General features: G+C 34.5%; 2 protein-coding genes and 1 long non-coding RNA gene across 3 annotated transcripts; 2 read left to right on the top strand and 1 right to left on the bottom strand.

Annotated features, from left to right (window-relative positions):
• The first annotated feature begins 989 nt into the window (after positions 1-989).
• LOC26515385 lies at positions 990-1,719 on the top strand. Its single transcript, XM_014904009.3, has 2 exons — positions 990-1,117; positions 1,176-1,719. Exons 1-2 carry the CDS (start codon positions 1,022-1,024, stop codon positions 1,659-1,661), a joined length of 582 nt encoding a protein of 193 aa, XP_014759495.2. The 5' UTR covers positions 990-1,021; the 3' UTR covers positions 1,662-1,719.
• A 6,263-nt stretch (positions 1,720-7,982) lies between these two features.
• Positions 7,983-9,105, bottom strand: LOC116655132 (IgA FC receptor-like). Its single transcript, XM_032452406.2, has 2 exons — positions 8,763-9,105; positions 7,983-8,694 (listed from the first exon to the last, which is right to left on the bottom strand). The coding sequence occupies exons 1-2, from the start codon at positions 8,905-8,907 to the stop codon at positions 8,213-8,215; spliced, it is 627 nt and encodes a 208-aa protein (XP_032308297.1). The 5' UTR covers positions 8,908-9,105; the 3' UTR covers positions 7,983-8,212.
• A 4,305-nt stretch (positions 9,106-13,410) lies between these two features.
• Positions 13,411-14,764, top strand: LOC116655126. The gene is made up of 4 exons (XR_004310282.2): positions 13,411-13,697; positions 13,763-13,936; positions 14,095-14,233; positions 14,333-14,764. It is a non-coding gene; the product is annotated as an uncharacterized LOC116655126 (long non-coding RNA).
• Positions 14,765-16,613: the final 1,849 nt, after the last annotated feature.

Below are 16,613 nucleotides of genomic sequence, written 5' to 3'. Positions count from 1 at the left end.
AATCAAAAAGCTAAGGTAATGTGATACAGAAAATCTATAACTTTTAAAAAAAAAACGAATATGGTTGCTGGATAAAGTCCAGTGTGACCTTACCAATTCATAAAACAATCACAGAAACAATATATATTTCTTTAAAAAATAGATTTTCATATTTTTGTAACAAAGTATCCTTTTGTTCTCTAAGTTAAAACATTTTTGAAAAAGTCTAATAGTGTGACCTAACCCAACGAATAGCCAAAGTGACCTTTTATTTTCTATAAAAATTTAAAAAACTCAAACTAAACTGCATAACATTTCACTTTATTTTCCACGAAATCACAGCTATTTACTCAATCCAAAAGACAAAAAGAAAAAAAGTAACTTTCTGTTTTCGTTCAAGTGTAGTTAAATATTGCTATAGAAATCGCAAAAGTGCTGTTGACATTTTGCGGTCACTGTGCACAGGCGGCAACTTTTCAGCAATCAAATTCGGTAAGCAAAAATTTAAATCAACTGCAAAACTTTGCCACAGCTGAGCTTGATTTCTGCGGCTGGGTCGACAACTTTTGTTTACTTTGATTGTTCTCGCCGTTCTCCCCAGGACAGGACCTCTCCACGGAGGCGTTCTGTAAATTTTAAACATTCTTTTTTGATAAGAAAAATAATAGAGGATGGGAAAAATTGTGAAACCAATTTGACGCTCTATAAAGTCCATTGGGATTAATATTTGTTTCTCATTTTATTCAATTCAATTATGATTTACTTTCCCATGATTAATATCTGATTTATTTTACATTATTCTGGCTGCTATAGTTGATTAAATCGAATTTATTAAAGCTTAAATGTTTCATTTTATAACCTCAGTCAATGCCAGTTTTTCGATCGCACCCACGACAAGCGGATTATACGAATTTAATTGTAATTAATTAACTGTAACTTGTAAACACTAATGAGATTGATACGAACCGGTCATAAACAAGACAACCGGGCTATAAATACAGAGTAATCATTTTATTTCAATTCATTGTAAAATAAATATCGGATGGTTGAAATATCCAAAATGTTTCTCATATACAGCTTTGGAATATTTATTAGTTTTCTTGGAGCTTCAAAGGCAGTTAACATACCTTCTGCTGAGGTGAGTTTAGTTTTAATTTTTGTTAATAATAATATATGTTTGATTAAAAAACCTTTAGAAAACTTGGACCTATAAGTTTGAATCGGCTCAAATGAACACGGGCAATAAGGATACTGCCTATGGGGATATTCGCATCGATCGTATTGAACGCGGAGAGTTTGGTTTGAGTGGAAATCTGGTAACACTAATCGATGTTACGCAGGACATGGATGTGGAGGCCCTAATGTACCGCAGCACCGATGACGGCGCCAATTACAAACTCCAACCGTATTCATTGCCACGCCAGCCTATCATCGAAGCCATGAATAAATTTTACAAGAACATGATTATGCCGAGTGCCGCTAATTGTTCGAATTTTCCGCAATTTGAGGGTAAGCTAACGGAGTTGCCAGCCCAAAAATTTCATTATGAAAAGTGCAAGGTGAGCAGTGACGGTTTTCCGCAGCATATGCCGGATGGTACTTACAAAATGACATACAAAACTTACGGTGCAATTGATCTCAGTGCCGAAATTATAGTGATAGTTGAGAAGAAACCAATTTAAAATTGAAATATTAATTTTTTTAATATTTTTTTTGTGTTGAATGTGTAACAAAACAATAAACAAAGTGTTCAAAGAGCAAAGAATTGTTTTCCACTCTTCTTATTTTTGAAAAAATATACACATGGTCACACTAAAAATCTGAATAATAAAAAAAGAGCTTAGAATAAACTTTCATAGAATAAACTTGCCTACTTCACTTAAACAGAAGAAAAATAATTTCTAAAGATTAAAATCACACTAAAAGCTTACAAAATTATTAGAAAGACCTTAGTGTGACCTTGATTATGCAATAATGAGTAAAAACTGATCACATTTTTGTTTTTTCAGTTTTCAGTCCCCCAATCACTCTCTAAAATCAAAATCCACAATGTTAGCGTGTCATTTAAATCATAAACAACATCATAAACAAAGGCCACTGAGAAATGATTAATTATGTGTAGAAAGGTGGACACGATAGTTGACATTCTTTTTGTTGGTAATTGGCAAACATTGTTGTATCTATTCATCTATTGTTGCCTCCGTTGTATGTATATTTTAAAAGCAAAATTGTGAAACCCAATACATTGTTCATCTTTCCACAATTTCCATCCACTTTACCTGCCATCGTGGTATTTATTTTTTTTTCCCCCACTTTTATATCCCACTTTTCCATCCACATTATTCCCCACTCGCGTTTTAATTAGCCTTTGTGCATTATAATTACGCCGCATTGCAGTTCGTGGGAATTTGCACAGCGAATGTCCTTTGGGATTCTCATTTTTCCACCAGGTAGGTTCACAGCCATAACCATAACCAGAAAATCACCAAAAAGTTGAATAAAATTCTTCCCAAATATACCAACAAAAATGTCTCAATTAATTGAATTGAATAACAAAAAAGAAATGGAGGAGAAAAAATCATTAACTAAATAAGATTTTTATTTTTCTTTTATACAAGTTAAACCCTTTTCTAGGTCGAAGAACAATAGAAAAAAAAGAAAAAAAAAAAAGAAAAAAGGTAACACCCTCTTTTTATAGAATATACCTTTCGGGACATTGCGCATACGCCGCGTGGGCCAAAGGCCAAAGCCGATGTGAAATGTGCCGAAAATGTAAATGAAATTGTTATTAAGCATTAGGCACATCAGAATCACAAAAGGGAAAAGATTTTTCTTTCCTGCCATCCGGACGAGTGAGCAGGACTTGGTTCTTGGTTTCGTGTGTGAGCAACACGACGCCAGCTTAATTCCCAAGGACTCAAGGCCCAGAGATGAGAGTGTCCTGTCTAGAAGTTAAAAATTGCTCTGATTTTTTATCGCAGGATTAATGGAGGACACACATATATATATACTATATTTTCAGAGAGGATGCAAGTCAAGCTCTCTGACTTTAAAAGGAATATCTTTTTATCTTATTATTATTATTATTTTTAGTAATTTTTTTTGTTGGCATCACTTTTGGCCTAGCTGACTTCACTGGCGCCATGGAACTGCCAATTGAATTGCCCAACTCAAACACATACGTGGCTAAAACTTACTCTCTCGTGTGTGTGTGTGTGTGTGTGTGTGACTTTGGCCAATGCCAAAAATGCCAATAATGAGCTTCTATTAATAGCCATCGACGACAAAAACAACTGGAAACGATTTGGCAGCGATTTCATACAGGGATTTTGGGTATCGGATTCAACCTGGGGCCTCCTCAATCAACAGGATAGTGAACAGCATGTAATTAGTAGAAGAGCTAACACACACACAGCCAGACACACTCACTCACACACACACACACCACCATAATCCCAACAGTAAACAACAAAAGGAATTTCCCACAAAAAAAAAAAACAAAAAAAAAATACAGGGAAACAAAAACTGAAAACGCCTCATTTAAATTTCTCTTTTGGCTTCCTCGCGATGAAAATGAAAATTGACAAGCCACTCCACTTTTCCAACCTGCCCTTCTCTCTCTCTCTCTCTCTCTCTCTTTCTAACCCCATATAGCCTACTCTTTCCCCACTAAAAAGAGACGGATAGCGAAACTGTGTAATCCCCGGGCCAAAAACTCAAATCGTTTTTATTTCTCGTTCACTGTTTTGTTAAGTACTCGACGCTTTGAGCCAAAAATTTAGACCCCAAGGTATTTGGGAAGGTATATCGGAACAAAATGGTGAGATTTAAGCGAAAAAGGAATAAGTTAGATGGTTTCTAAAGAAGTTTAAAGTTTAGGATATAATAGGTTATAGGGTAGAAGATACATATCTTAAGAGATTTAACAGAATCGTTATATGATAATATATTTCAAAATATATTTAAATATATTTTATTTTATTTAAATATAATATATAGTCTCACGAGATTATAAGATACTCGGTACTCATTCAGAGGAGTAAATATAAAATAATCTTATTAAAAATATAATATAATATTTAAAATAACAAACCCTGTTAAATACTATAAATTATATTCCAAAAACCATTCACTACAAAAATATGTTAAATAACGGATTTATTATGTATTTAAATAACATTACCAATCCAAACAACAGCTCAGCAGACTGAGGGCACTTGACACACAAAAAAAAATTACAAATTCCCCAGGAATCCTGTGACATTTTTATATATATAGAGAGCTATATATACATATATATACATTTTTTTCGGAGGCTGTTAGTCAATTTGCGTGGCACTCAAACATTTAAATTTGATTCATCGAGGAAAAACGGCAAGCGGGGTCCACATTGGATTGTAAACTCAATCAACTTCAAAATGGTTTAATTAGAACCGAACAGGATGAACAGGACCTGTGAGGGGGAACGGGCTGGATGGGTAATGGGGATGGCCTATTGGAAACGTGACCCTTGAATGTGACAACCCCACCTCGCCCCACTTCCCATGGGGGACCCAAAAATATGCAGATAGGCGATACGGTCAATCAGACACGAAACACCCAAATCAGACCTCGATCCCCAGGCGATTCCCTTTGCCTTAACAGTTTTTACACTTGAAGAAATATTTAGAACATAACAATAGAAGATTCAAAGTCTAATAATGAAAATTATATGTCTTAAAAGACTCTTAAAAACTCTAAAATAATTTTAAGGATTGAAATAAAAACCAATGTGACCTTATTATTAAAAAATTAATTATTTCTGTTTAAAAAATACTTCTAAAATCATAAATAATAAGAAATTTATTTTAAATTTTATTAAAAAAAAATCTTACAATATTTTTTAAAATTAAAATTTCATTTTTGAAGCTTTAAGATAAATTAGTGTGACCATAATACTATAAAATAAATACAATAGTACCTTTCAAAACACTATAAACTCAAAAAATAGTTTAGGAGGTAAGAAAAATTTAAAAAAAATTCCTAAAACATAATAATAATTTGTTAAATACAATTTAGATATATTTCTCTCAGTATATACCAACCCCAACAAAGCCTGTCTATATTTACAAAAGCCGACTGTTTTGAGTCTGTCTACCGAAAAGCGTATTTCAATTTAAATTTATTTTTTTACATTTAAGCGGATTTTCAATGGGCGAGCGACCAAAAAAGCGGCATCCCACCTCCCCCCAACCACAGAGAGAGAAAAAAAAATAGAATAAAAATAATTACTGTGACAAATATTTATGAATAGCCTTGTGGGAAAAATGGAAAATCGAGGGTTTTTGAAAACCACTTGAATGGTCAGCCTCTATTCAAAAGGACAAAATGGAAATTAAACAAACAACAAAAAAAAAGGATAATAAATGTTAGAAAAACATTTGTAGAAAAATTTTCATTATAATTGAATTGCATAATTATTATTGCATTTTGTTTATTTAACCGACTGGCTGGCTGGGGTAATTGTCGTTAAAAGAACACAATAACACTGACCATTTAGCATATGTTATTTCAAATAAATAATAAAAGTTTCAATGGCCAATTATTCCGGGCCAGTTGTTCGATAAATGTCATTTGATAAACGGAGCATATTATTGAATGAATACACAATAAATGTAAACAGAGACTTCTGAAAAAGCCACATTGCAATTGACAATCTATAAATAAAATATATCTATACAATATATGGGGGAATGGGGGCTGGGAATAAATGTCCAAAGAATAGAAATCACATTGTTGCATTGATTGAGATAGATGGCCCAAATAGAATCTGTTTTCTGGCCAAAAAAAAAAAACAGAAGAAAAATGTTTGGTTATAAGCAATATAAACAAGGCTATGAATTCTATGGCCGACTGCAATAAATCTAAATTGAATGACAATGCCTGAGAGAGTTCACTTGTCAGAGGGTTCACTAGTCAGGTCACTAGTCAGCCACCCGACAAAAAAACAAAAATCACAGAAATCCGAAACAGGTGGCATTCATTTATTGACTTGTTGCTTTAAAATACTTCAAAAGAACACTAAAAAAAAATTATATTTATTTATAGACTCTAGTTTTCTTTGGAGATAATAAATATCCCGTTTGAATGCCGAAAAGTATGCAACATTTCTGTCCTACAGCTCACAACTCTTGGCATTTCTTAGTGTATATGTATATATTTCCCTCATAAAAATGATAAATTAGACTCTTCAAATTTCATATCTTCATCTAAGAACCGACCCAAAACAATTTGCTGACAAAAAAAAAAAAGAAATGAAATTCCATGGCAATGACATTAGACCCCCGTCAAGTCAAGACGGAAGTGGCAACTCTATAAGGCCAAATTCCTCAGGACAACAAACGGATGATGTCCTTGCCCCCTCTCTACTTATTCCTATTCTTTTTTTTTTTTTGCTTTTTTTTTTTGTCCTGCTAATAAATGATGAAGCAATGATTTTGTGTGATTGTCGGCACGTGATGGCGCTGCAAAATGCTTCTCGAGAAGTGTGTGCAAAAATCATAAATGCGGAATGAAAATTCCACAGCCAGCATAAAAAACATTTTCATCATTTCCTTTTCAACCCCATACTTTCTCTTTTTTATATATTTTTTTTTTCATATTTGAGTGCGAATGAGTACGAAATGTTCTCGACATTTATTGATTTCAATTGTAGGTGGCGAAAAAAAAAGAGAAAATTGAAAAAAATATGAAATAAAATGTCAAATGTTTGCCTAATATGAACTCGAGTTGAAGAGCGGAAATAAATCCCTTTTTTTATGTATTATATATATTTTGGTAGAAGTGGGAGAGTGTTAAGCTATTTATACCCTTTACCATTGAGAGGATTTTTGAGTTAATAAAATACGTAGCATACTTTTTCGGGATTTTTTTTAGGGAAATTTTAAATCTGTTTTATTTTATCAACTCCTGAGTTGCCTATTTCGATAAAATAAGCTTGAAAAATGTGAAACTCAACAAAGAAACCTTAAACAAATATTTTCTTGTCATTAAAAATCTCAAAAAAAAAACCTACAAGATAGCCCCTTTTAAAGTGTATCCCAAAAATCTCCATGAAGTTGTAAAATATTTTTAAATTTTCTTGTTTCATGCCTAATAAATTCCCATAAATTCCATTTCCCAGAATAAAACTTAGCCAAACTTAAGCCAACTTGGACAATAAACGGTATTGTTAGTTTTCCCCCATTTTCCCCCCCTGCTTCCCAGTAATTCTTGGCTATTTTTCCCGATACCGACGACGAGAACAGAGAAAATACCAAGAAAGTGACTGAAACCATTTTGAAATCAATTTCTGAAGGTCTGAGGGCAATTTCTGGAGCATTAATAGCAGGAAAGCTTATGCCAGCCGGAAGTGCAGGACTTTAAAAGGGTCAAAATGGGATCCAATGGGAAAGTCTAGCTAGGTTCCCCAACGACGAGGACGACAACTTCCGGTTGATATATGTATATATGTGTAGGTGTAGGTGTAGGTGTAGGTGTGGGTGTAGGTGAGTGAGTAAGTGAGTAGAAAGGGGCTTATTGTGGCATGATTGAACCGAAGTGAGGCAGACCTAATGGTTGCCACACAGAGACTCCTCTGGAGTCCGGGGTTTCGGACTGAGTATTTAATCTCGGATTAGAAGAAAAGTTTCTGCCTCCGCAGGACTCTTGTAATGAGTTGTGAGCCCAGGACCTCTTCACTCTCTCTCCCTACTGCCACTCTTGAGGCTTTACAATGACTTTGATGGGAGGAGGAGTGGTGGGGGTGTGGTAGGGAAAGACACAAAACACCCAACTTTTTGGTCCTGATTCTGGGTTCTAGGGGCTGCAAGTTATTTGAGTGCGAAAAGTTTTTCGTTTATCTCGCGAACTTGTACAGTTTTTAGGGGGTTCTTCTTGTGGATTTCTTTAATTATTGTTCGGAAATTGGAAAAACTACAAAATCGAATCGTATTCTCTCAACCGTCTGTCACATCAATTTCAATTATCGGCTAGCTGCCAAGCAATTTGCTCTGACTGACAACTCTTTGGTACTGTCACCAGAAAATTTAAATTGAAACTGAAATTTCTTTATAAAATTTCGTCCTTTTTCCATCCATCAATCACTAGGCACTTGTTAAATAACAATTACCATCATCAATCATCGCCGTAGAGTTTTTATTTCTTATAGAATTTCTTAGCCAATTAATTCCAAAAAAAAAAAAGAGGATTATATTTATTTCTTCCTTGGCCTTGCAGGAGTCTTTGGAGTTCGTGGTGCTCTCGGAGCTCGTGGAGTTTTTGGAGTTGTCTGAGCCCTTGGAGTTTGTGGCGCTTTTGGGGTGCGTCTGTTCCGAGTTGGAGATGCCGTTGGCGATGTCCCATTGTTGCCCCGGGAAGTTAATAGAATATCATCAGCCTCCAAGGGTCCAAGGGAAGCCAATCGACGTGACTTTCGGGGCACAAACGGAACAGGGCTGTCGGGTCGTGTACGGGAACCCTTTTTCGGAGTGGCTGGCACCAAAAACACCGAGTCATCCTTCTTGTTATGAGCCTCTCCAACTACAGAATACTCCTCTGCTTCGAGATCTACATCCCAATCGAGTTCATCTTGACCGACATCTTCCCGCAAATCGTTAAATAAAGTCGAATTCTGGCCTTCATTCATAGCCGCTTGAGCCAAACGGTAGTCGGCATAAATACGTTCCTCAGCAATGTCTAATAATAGTAAGATTTTTTTCAATTAAATGTCACCTTTTAATAACTAAAGTCTGTAAAAGACCCACTTTGTGCGAATTCCATTAGAACTCCATAGAACTCAGAGCCTCTGTGGACTTGCAGGTCCTGGAAAATGTCCTCACTGGACTCCAAGTTGTGAGAGACCTCGGTGGCCTTCTTATTCGACGATTCCTGTTTCTTAATTTCCGACATTGTAGAGATTTTATGATTTTTTCACTTATTTTTTCTTCACAAGACGTTCTACTTTCACTCGCTGTCAAATGATAGTGATTTTGGCAGCCAGACAAGTGACAGTTGGGCAATACTATTAAATATATACTATTTTTTAGGGTTCCCCTAAAGTGTTGGCTCCTAACACTATTTTAAAATATTTTATTTAGAAATAAATAATTAAAGAAGTGACTGATTCAAACTTTTAATTTTTAGGGAGCTTAATAGAAGTATTTTTCTTACCAAAAGTGTTAAATTATTATCTTTATAAATGTTTATATATATCCTTAAAAAAATACTAAAATCCCTGGTGGAAACCCTAAGGATTAAGGGTTTAAATATTAAAAAATAACTGGTAATAAAACTGGTAACACAATCATGGCCAAGAAACTTTCTTCATCAAAGATGGCTTTGACTTTTCTGTTTAATTTTTTTGCCAAATAAAATTTGTATATATTTTAGCAAATATATTTCCAGTGTAAGTCTTAAAATAGCACTCTTTAATCCAATAAGAAATGGAAATTGTAGCTTATTTCTACTTTGAAGTGTTGGCTGTCGCCTGGCATCGATTTCAATACAATTAGATTTCGGAAATATTATTTGATGATGATTGTTCCACTCATTAGATGAGACATTCGAGGAACCTTTTAGCTTATGGCTCATGGGTTTCCCTTTACATTTCCCATTTTCCGTTTTCATTTCAGTGGCTTTCCCTTTTTCTTTCCTTATTTTGTTTCTGGATCTGTTTTTTTTTTTTTTATGGGCCATTGACAATTTACAATTTGGCTTTGACATTGGTCCTCATTTGAGTAAATCAAATGGTTGTCGTAAATTCACCTCCCTTTTCGCTGATCCTGCGAATCCTGGCCGGAGATTCGTTGTCCTCTTTATGGCCACCATATAAATCCTATTTTGTTTATCTTAATTTATCCTAATACGAGTTGCATTTTCTTTCTTTTTCTTGCCACAAATCGATAAACTTTTCCGTTTTTTTTGAATTTTTCATTAATTTCTGCTTCAACAAAGAATATATATATATATATATATATATCGGAAGAAAAAATGAATAAAATATTGTTGTCCTGAAACGTATTTTTGTGTTGGTTCGCCCAGCATTATTGATTATTTTTTTCTTGATGTGTCGCCCGAGGGAGAAAAGCAAGTTGAGGCGGCCTAATCCCAGAGCCCAAGAGCCAATATGAATTTATGTATACACTGAGAGGAAAAATATGTAAAAAAAATATAGTATCCTTTTTGGGAAAAGGACATTGTAGTAAGATTATGTAATTTTTAAAAGAAAGCAAGAAAAATAATTTTTTAATAAATACTTTTTTAAATAATAAAAAAGAAAATGGCTTATTCTTATTATATATTTTATATCTATAATGTTTTAATTAAAATTAAAAATTTATTTGAATAAATATTTATTTAATATTCATTATGTTTTATATTCACTGAAGAAAAACAAGAAAATTAAGATTTGAAGATATTTTTAGGTAAGATAGTAAGATTCAATATATTATATTTATATAAAAAAATCTCAAATCTTATATAAAAATGTCTAAAAATTCCCCTCAATCTCTAAAATATTTAAAAAAAAATAAACATTTCTCTCTGTGTAAGAATCGTGAAAGCGAGCCATATATATTGATATGCTGAAAGTGAATATTAATTTCAATTCGAATTGAAAAATTCAATTGAAAAAGCTCGCGCCAAGCAAAAATGAAAAGAAAAGGCTCCACAGACAGAGAAAGAGATAGACACAGAGGGAGAGAAAGAGAGAGGACGATTCTCCTCATCCTCCATTTATTTCCAAGTGACTTTCAAGAGCCTTCCAATTTCAATTCCATTTCCAATTCTTTTTTTTTTGAGTATTTTTTTTTTAGATTTCTTTTTTTTAATGCTTAGGAAAATTTTAATTTTGGCGGAGAACGACAGGCAGCCAGCAGCACCTTTTGAAAAACAGGAAATTGCTCAAATTGAATTCAGTGATTTCCTCCACACATTTCCCTTCACAGTTTTCATGCCATTTTTATTTTTTTTTTATTATTTTTTTTTTTTGTGGATAGCCTCTGCTAAGCTCTCTCGTTTTTTTTTGTGCGGGACTTTCTGGGGTCCTTTTCGTCCTGTCGAGATTTTCCGAGCCGTGCATCCTGCGGCATTCTCAAGTGCATTTTAATGGATTTTTTAGTTTTTTGACATCCGAGGCACATAGAAATGTGCGAATGCAAATTGGAACGGGAGGAGAGTTCGGAAGTAATGGCTTTGAAACTTTAAACACTTGAAGTTGAAGGTTATATTTTTTAGAAAATTATACAAGATAGTAGAGATTTTCTAAAATCCTTCTATTTTAAAGAAAAGATACATAAATAAGCTTTTTCTCCCAACCTCCCTCTAATAAAACGTCCTTAAATCAAGATAGATAGAGTTACAACTCCCACAGCCCATTTAAAGTCAATTTTGAAGTCAAGAAATTTCCATTGAAATCATCAACGGCTACCATGGCGTATACTTAATGGCCAATTGCTCTCAGAGACCCAAAAAAAAAAAAACAAAAAAAAACCCCAGACTTCTTCGTTCAACCCTTTTTCGCTTTCTAAGCCTTTGCAGGACAACGAAATTTTTACGAATTCAAGGACAGAGCTGAAGGAAGAGATTTTCTGGGAAGCTGTTGCTTTTGCTTTTGCTTTTTCCTTGCTCGTGATATGCTTTTGCTTTGCTTTTTTGCTTTTGCGCCGCCAACGACACATCGTTATCCCTAATGCTTGATGGCTTGAATAAAAGCTTAATAAATATTGCGAGGCCCGAGTTGTGTTTCTTTTTTTTTGGATCGAAGGACATGCCATGACGAAAAGGACGAAAGCGAGGACGAAAACAGGCACAAGGCGAGGACATCGTCCTTACTCCGTACAGCCTCTTGTTGCTTACTCTCAGTGTCCTTTCGCTGACAACCCAAAAAAGAAATGAAGATGTTGGTGGGATTTATAAACGAATATGGGGATACCCAGTATTAAATTATATTAAATTATATATTATTAAATTATATAATTTTAATTAAAAATAAAAGTGAGGGATGCAATAATCTTTTCTAAAAGCTAGCAGAAAGCTTCAGTACTTAGAAGTTTAGTACTTGGTTTAAATTATTAAATAAATAAAAAAGTCCTAGTACCGGATATTAATATTTTATTTGAAACGAATTTCCATTTCCCCAATTTATAATCCCCTTTAATAAAAAAATCCCCCTAAAACAAAACCATTAGTCTGGATTTGATCGGTATATTGCCTATTTTTAGCACCTGATGGGGATTGTGTTTTATTTATGAGATAATCGTAATACCCTCGGGTGGGGTATTCCAGTATTACTTTGCAGTCAGTTTGTCAAGAGTGTGTGTGTTGGCTTTTTTGTTTGTATTTGTATATCCACTCACACACACACACACACACACATGTGTAAAAATATATATATACATATATGCGGTTGAATGACAAACATTTAGAGCCAGGAAAAAGGATATTTTTTCTTTGTCATTTGTCTTAAAGCCACAAAAGGTTCTAAGGCTCTAAGACTTTGGTTACAGTTTCGGGCTTTTTGTCAAGGTAGCGACGGTGTTATAAATAGTGCGGATTACCAGGTATTTCAAATTATGTGTAGACTTTGAAGTAATTATGGGAAAATATATGTAACACATACGAAGGGCTCTTTGTTGAGAGAAGCTTACCTGAAAAAGAGAGAAATACTTGTTAGTTTTGAAGAAATTCAAAATAAAAAAAATATTTCTTAACTTAGTGAGACCAACTTAGTTTAAATAACTTAATGTGACCCTCTGCTTTTATTTAAACCGGGTTAGTGTGACCAAGTCATTAAAAATCGAAGCTTAATCCTCCAATTTGATTAATATTACCCTAAGAAATAATAAACAAGCTCCTAAGTCTATTTTTGAAGCCATTCCATGACTTTTAATTCCATTCTAATAACCACATACTAAATTTCAGCCCCCAAACCCTAAAAGCAACCGCTCATTATCCTTGTTTTCTTTTGTTTTTTTTTTATATTTTGTTGCCTAGTGCAAAAACCCAAGCAGAGAAGCACCTTTGGACCGAAATTCGATAATTGCCGCTTTATGAAGCCATAAATTAGATGAGCACATTAGGGGGCAGAGAAGGTAGAAAGTGAAAGGACGCACCACATCCCAGCACACACACCACCACACACCCCCACACCCCACACACACACGTTGAAAATTTTCGTGGCCATGGGCGGAAAAGTCAGGAGAAAGTTTACCCCCCAATTTGCCCCACCATTGCCGTTTTTCCACCATTTCCCGCTAATTGCTTGGAAATATGCCGAAAGGAAAACGCATGAAAATTATATAATGCTTCCGTAATTAATTTTCCACACTTTAAATCGAAAAAAAAAACAGGAAAAACCACACGAAATCAAATCAAAATAAAGGCAAAAACTTTTCTTTTCCTTTTTTTTTTTTTGTCAATTTTCATATGCAAATCGAGTGGCGAAACAATTGACAAACTTTGTCTAAGGCAACAACAATAAAAAATGGAGCAAAATGATGAGACAAAAAAATATATAATAGGAAAGAAAATGCAGAGGAAAAGCGGAAAAGCGGCGGGAGTGGCAGAATCAACAAGAATATAAATATGCAAATGAAAAGGCAACACAGATGTTCAATCAACAGTTGACTGCCACTCTCCGAGGACTGTTTCGATGCAGATGAAAAGTACACAAGCCGACATTCAAATATGGCCACTGTCAGGTCTAAAGTTTCTTTTTTATATTTCTGCTTTTTTACATAAACACAAATTTTATTTTCCAATTTAGAAAGCATTTCCAAAGCAGGGATTTATCATAGAATGGTAGTATAGTCCTCAAAAAATATTCTTTTTTGAAAAACAGACTTTTTTCGACTATAATTCGCAACTGGTTGTGGCCGACAGTATGAAGTGACAGTAAGGAGTAGCCTATTTTTCAATAGCCCAATGTTTTGTAAGTATGGTAAGTATAGTTAGTTTATTATTATATTAAATTAAGTCTATGGTCTAGTAATAATTCTAGCAATGATAGTTATTCTAAAAGTACAAATAAAATACAATTTTCTAGCCATCATTTTCAAATTAAAATATTAAAACAATTCCCTTTGCTATCATTTTCAGGTAACTCCCTCCACCAGCTCTCGTTCCATCTCACACCCACGCCTCTTGCTATTAAGCTCAGAGCAGAGCCCCCCTCGAAATAAAGGCCCCAGGCTGCCCCAGGAAGAAAGTATAGAGAATAAATAATAAAGGGAGACAGGTGAAAGTAAAAAAACAAAAAAAAAACTTTCTCTCATTTTACATTCCGCTCGACTTTTGTTTCTCTTTTTTTTTAAATATTTTTTTCTTTTTTTTTTAGCCTGCTGGGCAATCAGTTCTTGCTGTTGACAGTTCAATTTTCCAAAAAAAAAACAAAACAACAAATTTTTTGTTTTCGGAAAAAAACTTTATTTGTGGGAGAGTTACAAAAATCCAAATATTTTATAACAAAAACTATGCGAAGAAATAGGAATTACGAGGAAGGCAGTACTTTTCTTTTGGAGTCTTTGGAGAAATTGTAACAAAGAAAGTCACAAACAGACGTTGAGGAATAAATGGAAAGGGGCTCTATATACTCTAAACACTCTTTTTAATCAAAAACCAAGAAATAAAAGCCAAGAAATCAAGGCCTAAAGGGAGCCCAGAGGCATAGAGATGGTAAGAATATAAGGTTTTGGAGTTAGAGGCTCTAGATTTTGAAATTATTTGACAAATTTTGAAGTAAAATTAAGCAATAAAATTGTATATACAATAAAACAATTTATTTATTATCTATTTATTTAGCCTCTTAAAATATTAAATCACATGTTATACCTTTCTCCCTACCATCACCACCTACTTAAACCTAATTAAATGAAATGCCCTTGTTTTCTTATTTTTGTATTTGAATTTTTCAATTTAAATCCCCAACGTTGTTCCGATAATCACAGGAAATATCCAATTAATTGCTTGAATAACAATTTCAAGTGGGTGCTGGGGTGCTGGGGTGCTGGGGTGGTTAGGGGAGCCAATGAAAATCAATGTCTTCCTTTTTGTAACTGGAAAGTGAAATCCCAGCCACACAGCCTCTCCCTAAAATGACAAGATAATGTTTTTGCATTATAATTGAAGTTTGTAATTGCTTGAAGGAGCAGCAGTTTTCGCAGCAGTATGAAACTTGGCGACGCAAGTTGTCAAGGCAATCAACTTTATTACCCCCCCAGCGCACATGTGTCTCCGTCACTGTATCCCCCCCTTCTCACCAGTTCCAGTTCCAGGTCCTGTTTAAGTTTATGTTATTGTAGTTAAGTAATGCTCATGTGTGTGTGTAAGAGTGTGTGTGTATATCCTTGCGCATCCTCGCGCTTTTTCATTATCTTCTCGCTCATTTTACACGCAAACAAGCAACCGAGAATTCCGGCACACAAACCAAAAAAAAAACAAAAACGTAAAACCCAGAGGCGTTGTGGTAGAAGGGAGGGAACTGGAGAGAAAAACTGTTGCCACATTAAAATGCACATAAAAATCATTAACCCAATGACGCCGACAACGAGCTGGCTGGTACGAATCCAGGACACCACCGCCAGCGGAGTATATCCTTCAACCAAGTCAGGCAAGTCAGGACTCAGCCGCCGAGCCAGTCACAGGCAATTGTGTTAATGGCTTCCTGCACCCACTTTCACCGCCACCACTTTCTCTTGGCACCTTTCTACCTCGTGTTTATTTCCCCACCGTGTTTATTTTGGCATTACAGTAAACTCAATAATTTTGCCTACTTAATGCACAGTTGTCCTTTGTCGAGCCATCAACAGGTAAGAGTTGTGTCCTTCCTCGCTCTCCTGTGCACTGAGAGGAACTACGTGGGACAGGTATTTTCATTTAAATGATTAATCTTAATTTAATGATAAAAAAATTATTTATTAAAAATGGCTTAAGTTCTACAGCCTACAGGATCCTTTACTTTTACTTTTAAAAGTACCGGGTATGAATATTTTTACACTCTATAGGAGTTTCTTTCTCTACTTTTTCCTAAAAGTATCGGGTATGAATATTCTTCCTTTTAAAAGATAATTTTAAAATTCAAATCATCATTCTATTTTAATTCTTCTTTAACTCTAAAAGTACCAGGTATGAATATTCTTCCTTTAAATTTTCTCCTTAAATCAATCTAAAACTTTAAAATACTATTTGAATCCTATTTTTTATAATCTAAAAATATATTCCCCTAATTTTCTGTCACTATATGCCATGTCCCTATACTTTTATTCTTGGTAGTCTTGAAAGGAAATTACATTTATTTCCGAGTTTTTGTGAGGTTGCTTCTGTTTTTGGGGCGTGTAGGTGTGAGTGTTTTGGAGTAAATCAGAAAAAGGTTAATTTGCAATTATGTTTTATGTGTTTGCCTGGGTCCTTTGTGTTTGTTGGTCCTGTTTATGTTGCTATTGCAGAAGGCACTTGAGGCCAGGTGTCCATTTTGGGTTGTACCTGCGTTTTTTTTTTCGCTTTAATTCAGCTTCAGCATCAGCTTCCCTTTTCTGCTTTGATAATTTCGAAAAAAGCATGCTTTTTCCCACCCCCCCCCCCCCCAAGACCGAGGAAACAACTGAAAAAAGGAAGTAAAA

Source organism: Drosophila ananassae, chromosome XR (assembly GCF_017639315.1).
Source record: "Drosophila ananassae strain 14024-0371.13 chromosome XR, ASM1763931v2, whole genome shotgun sequence".
NCBI lineage: Eukaryota > Metazoa > Arthropoda > Insecta > Diptera > Drosophilidae > Drosophila > Drosophila ananassae.
Note: the sequence above shows the minus strand (reverse complement) of the source record. Positions and strands in the feature narration are given on the sequence as shown.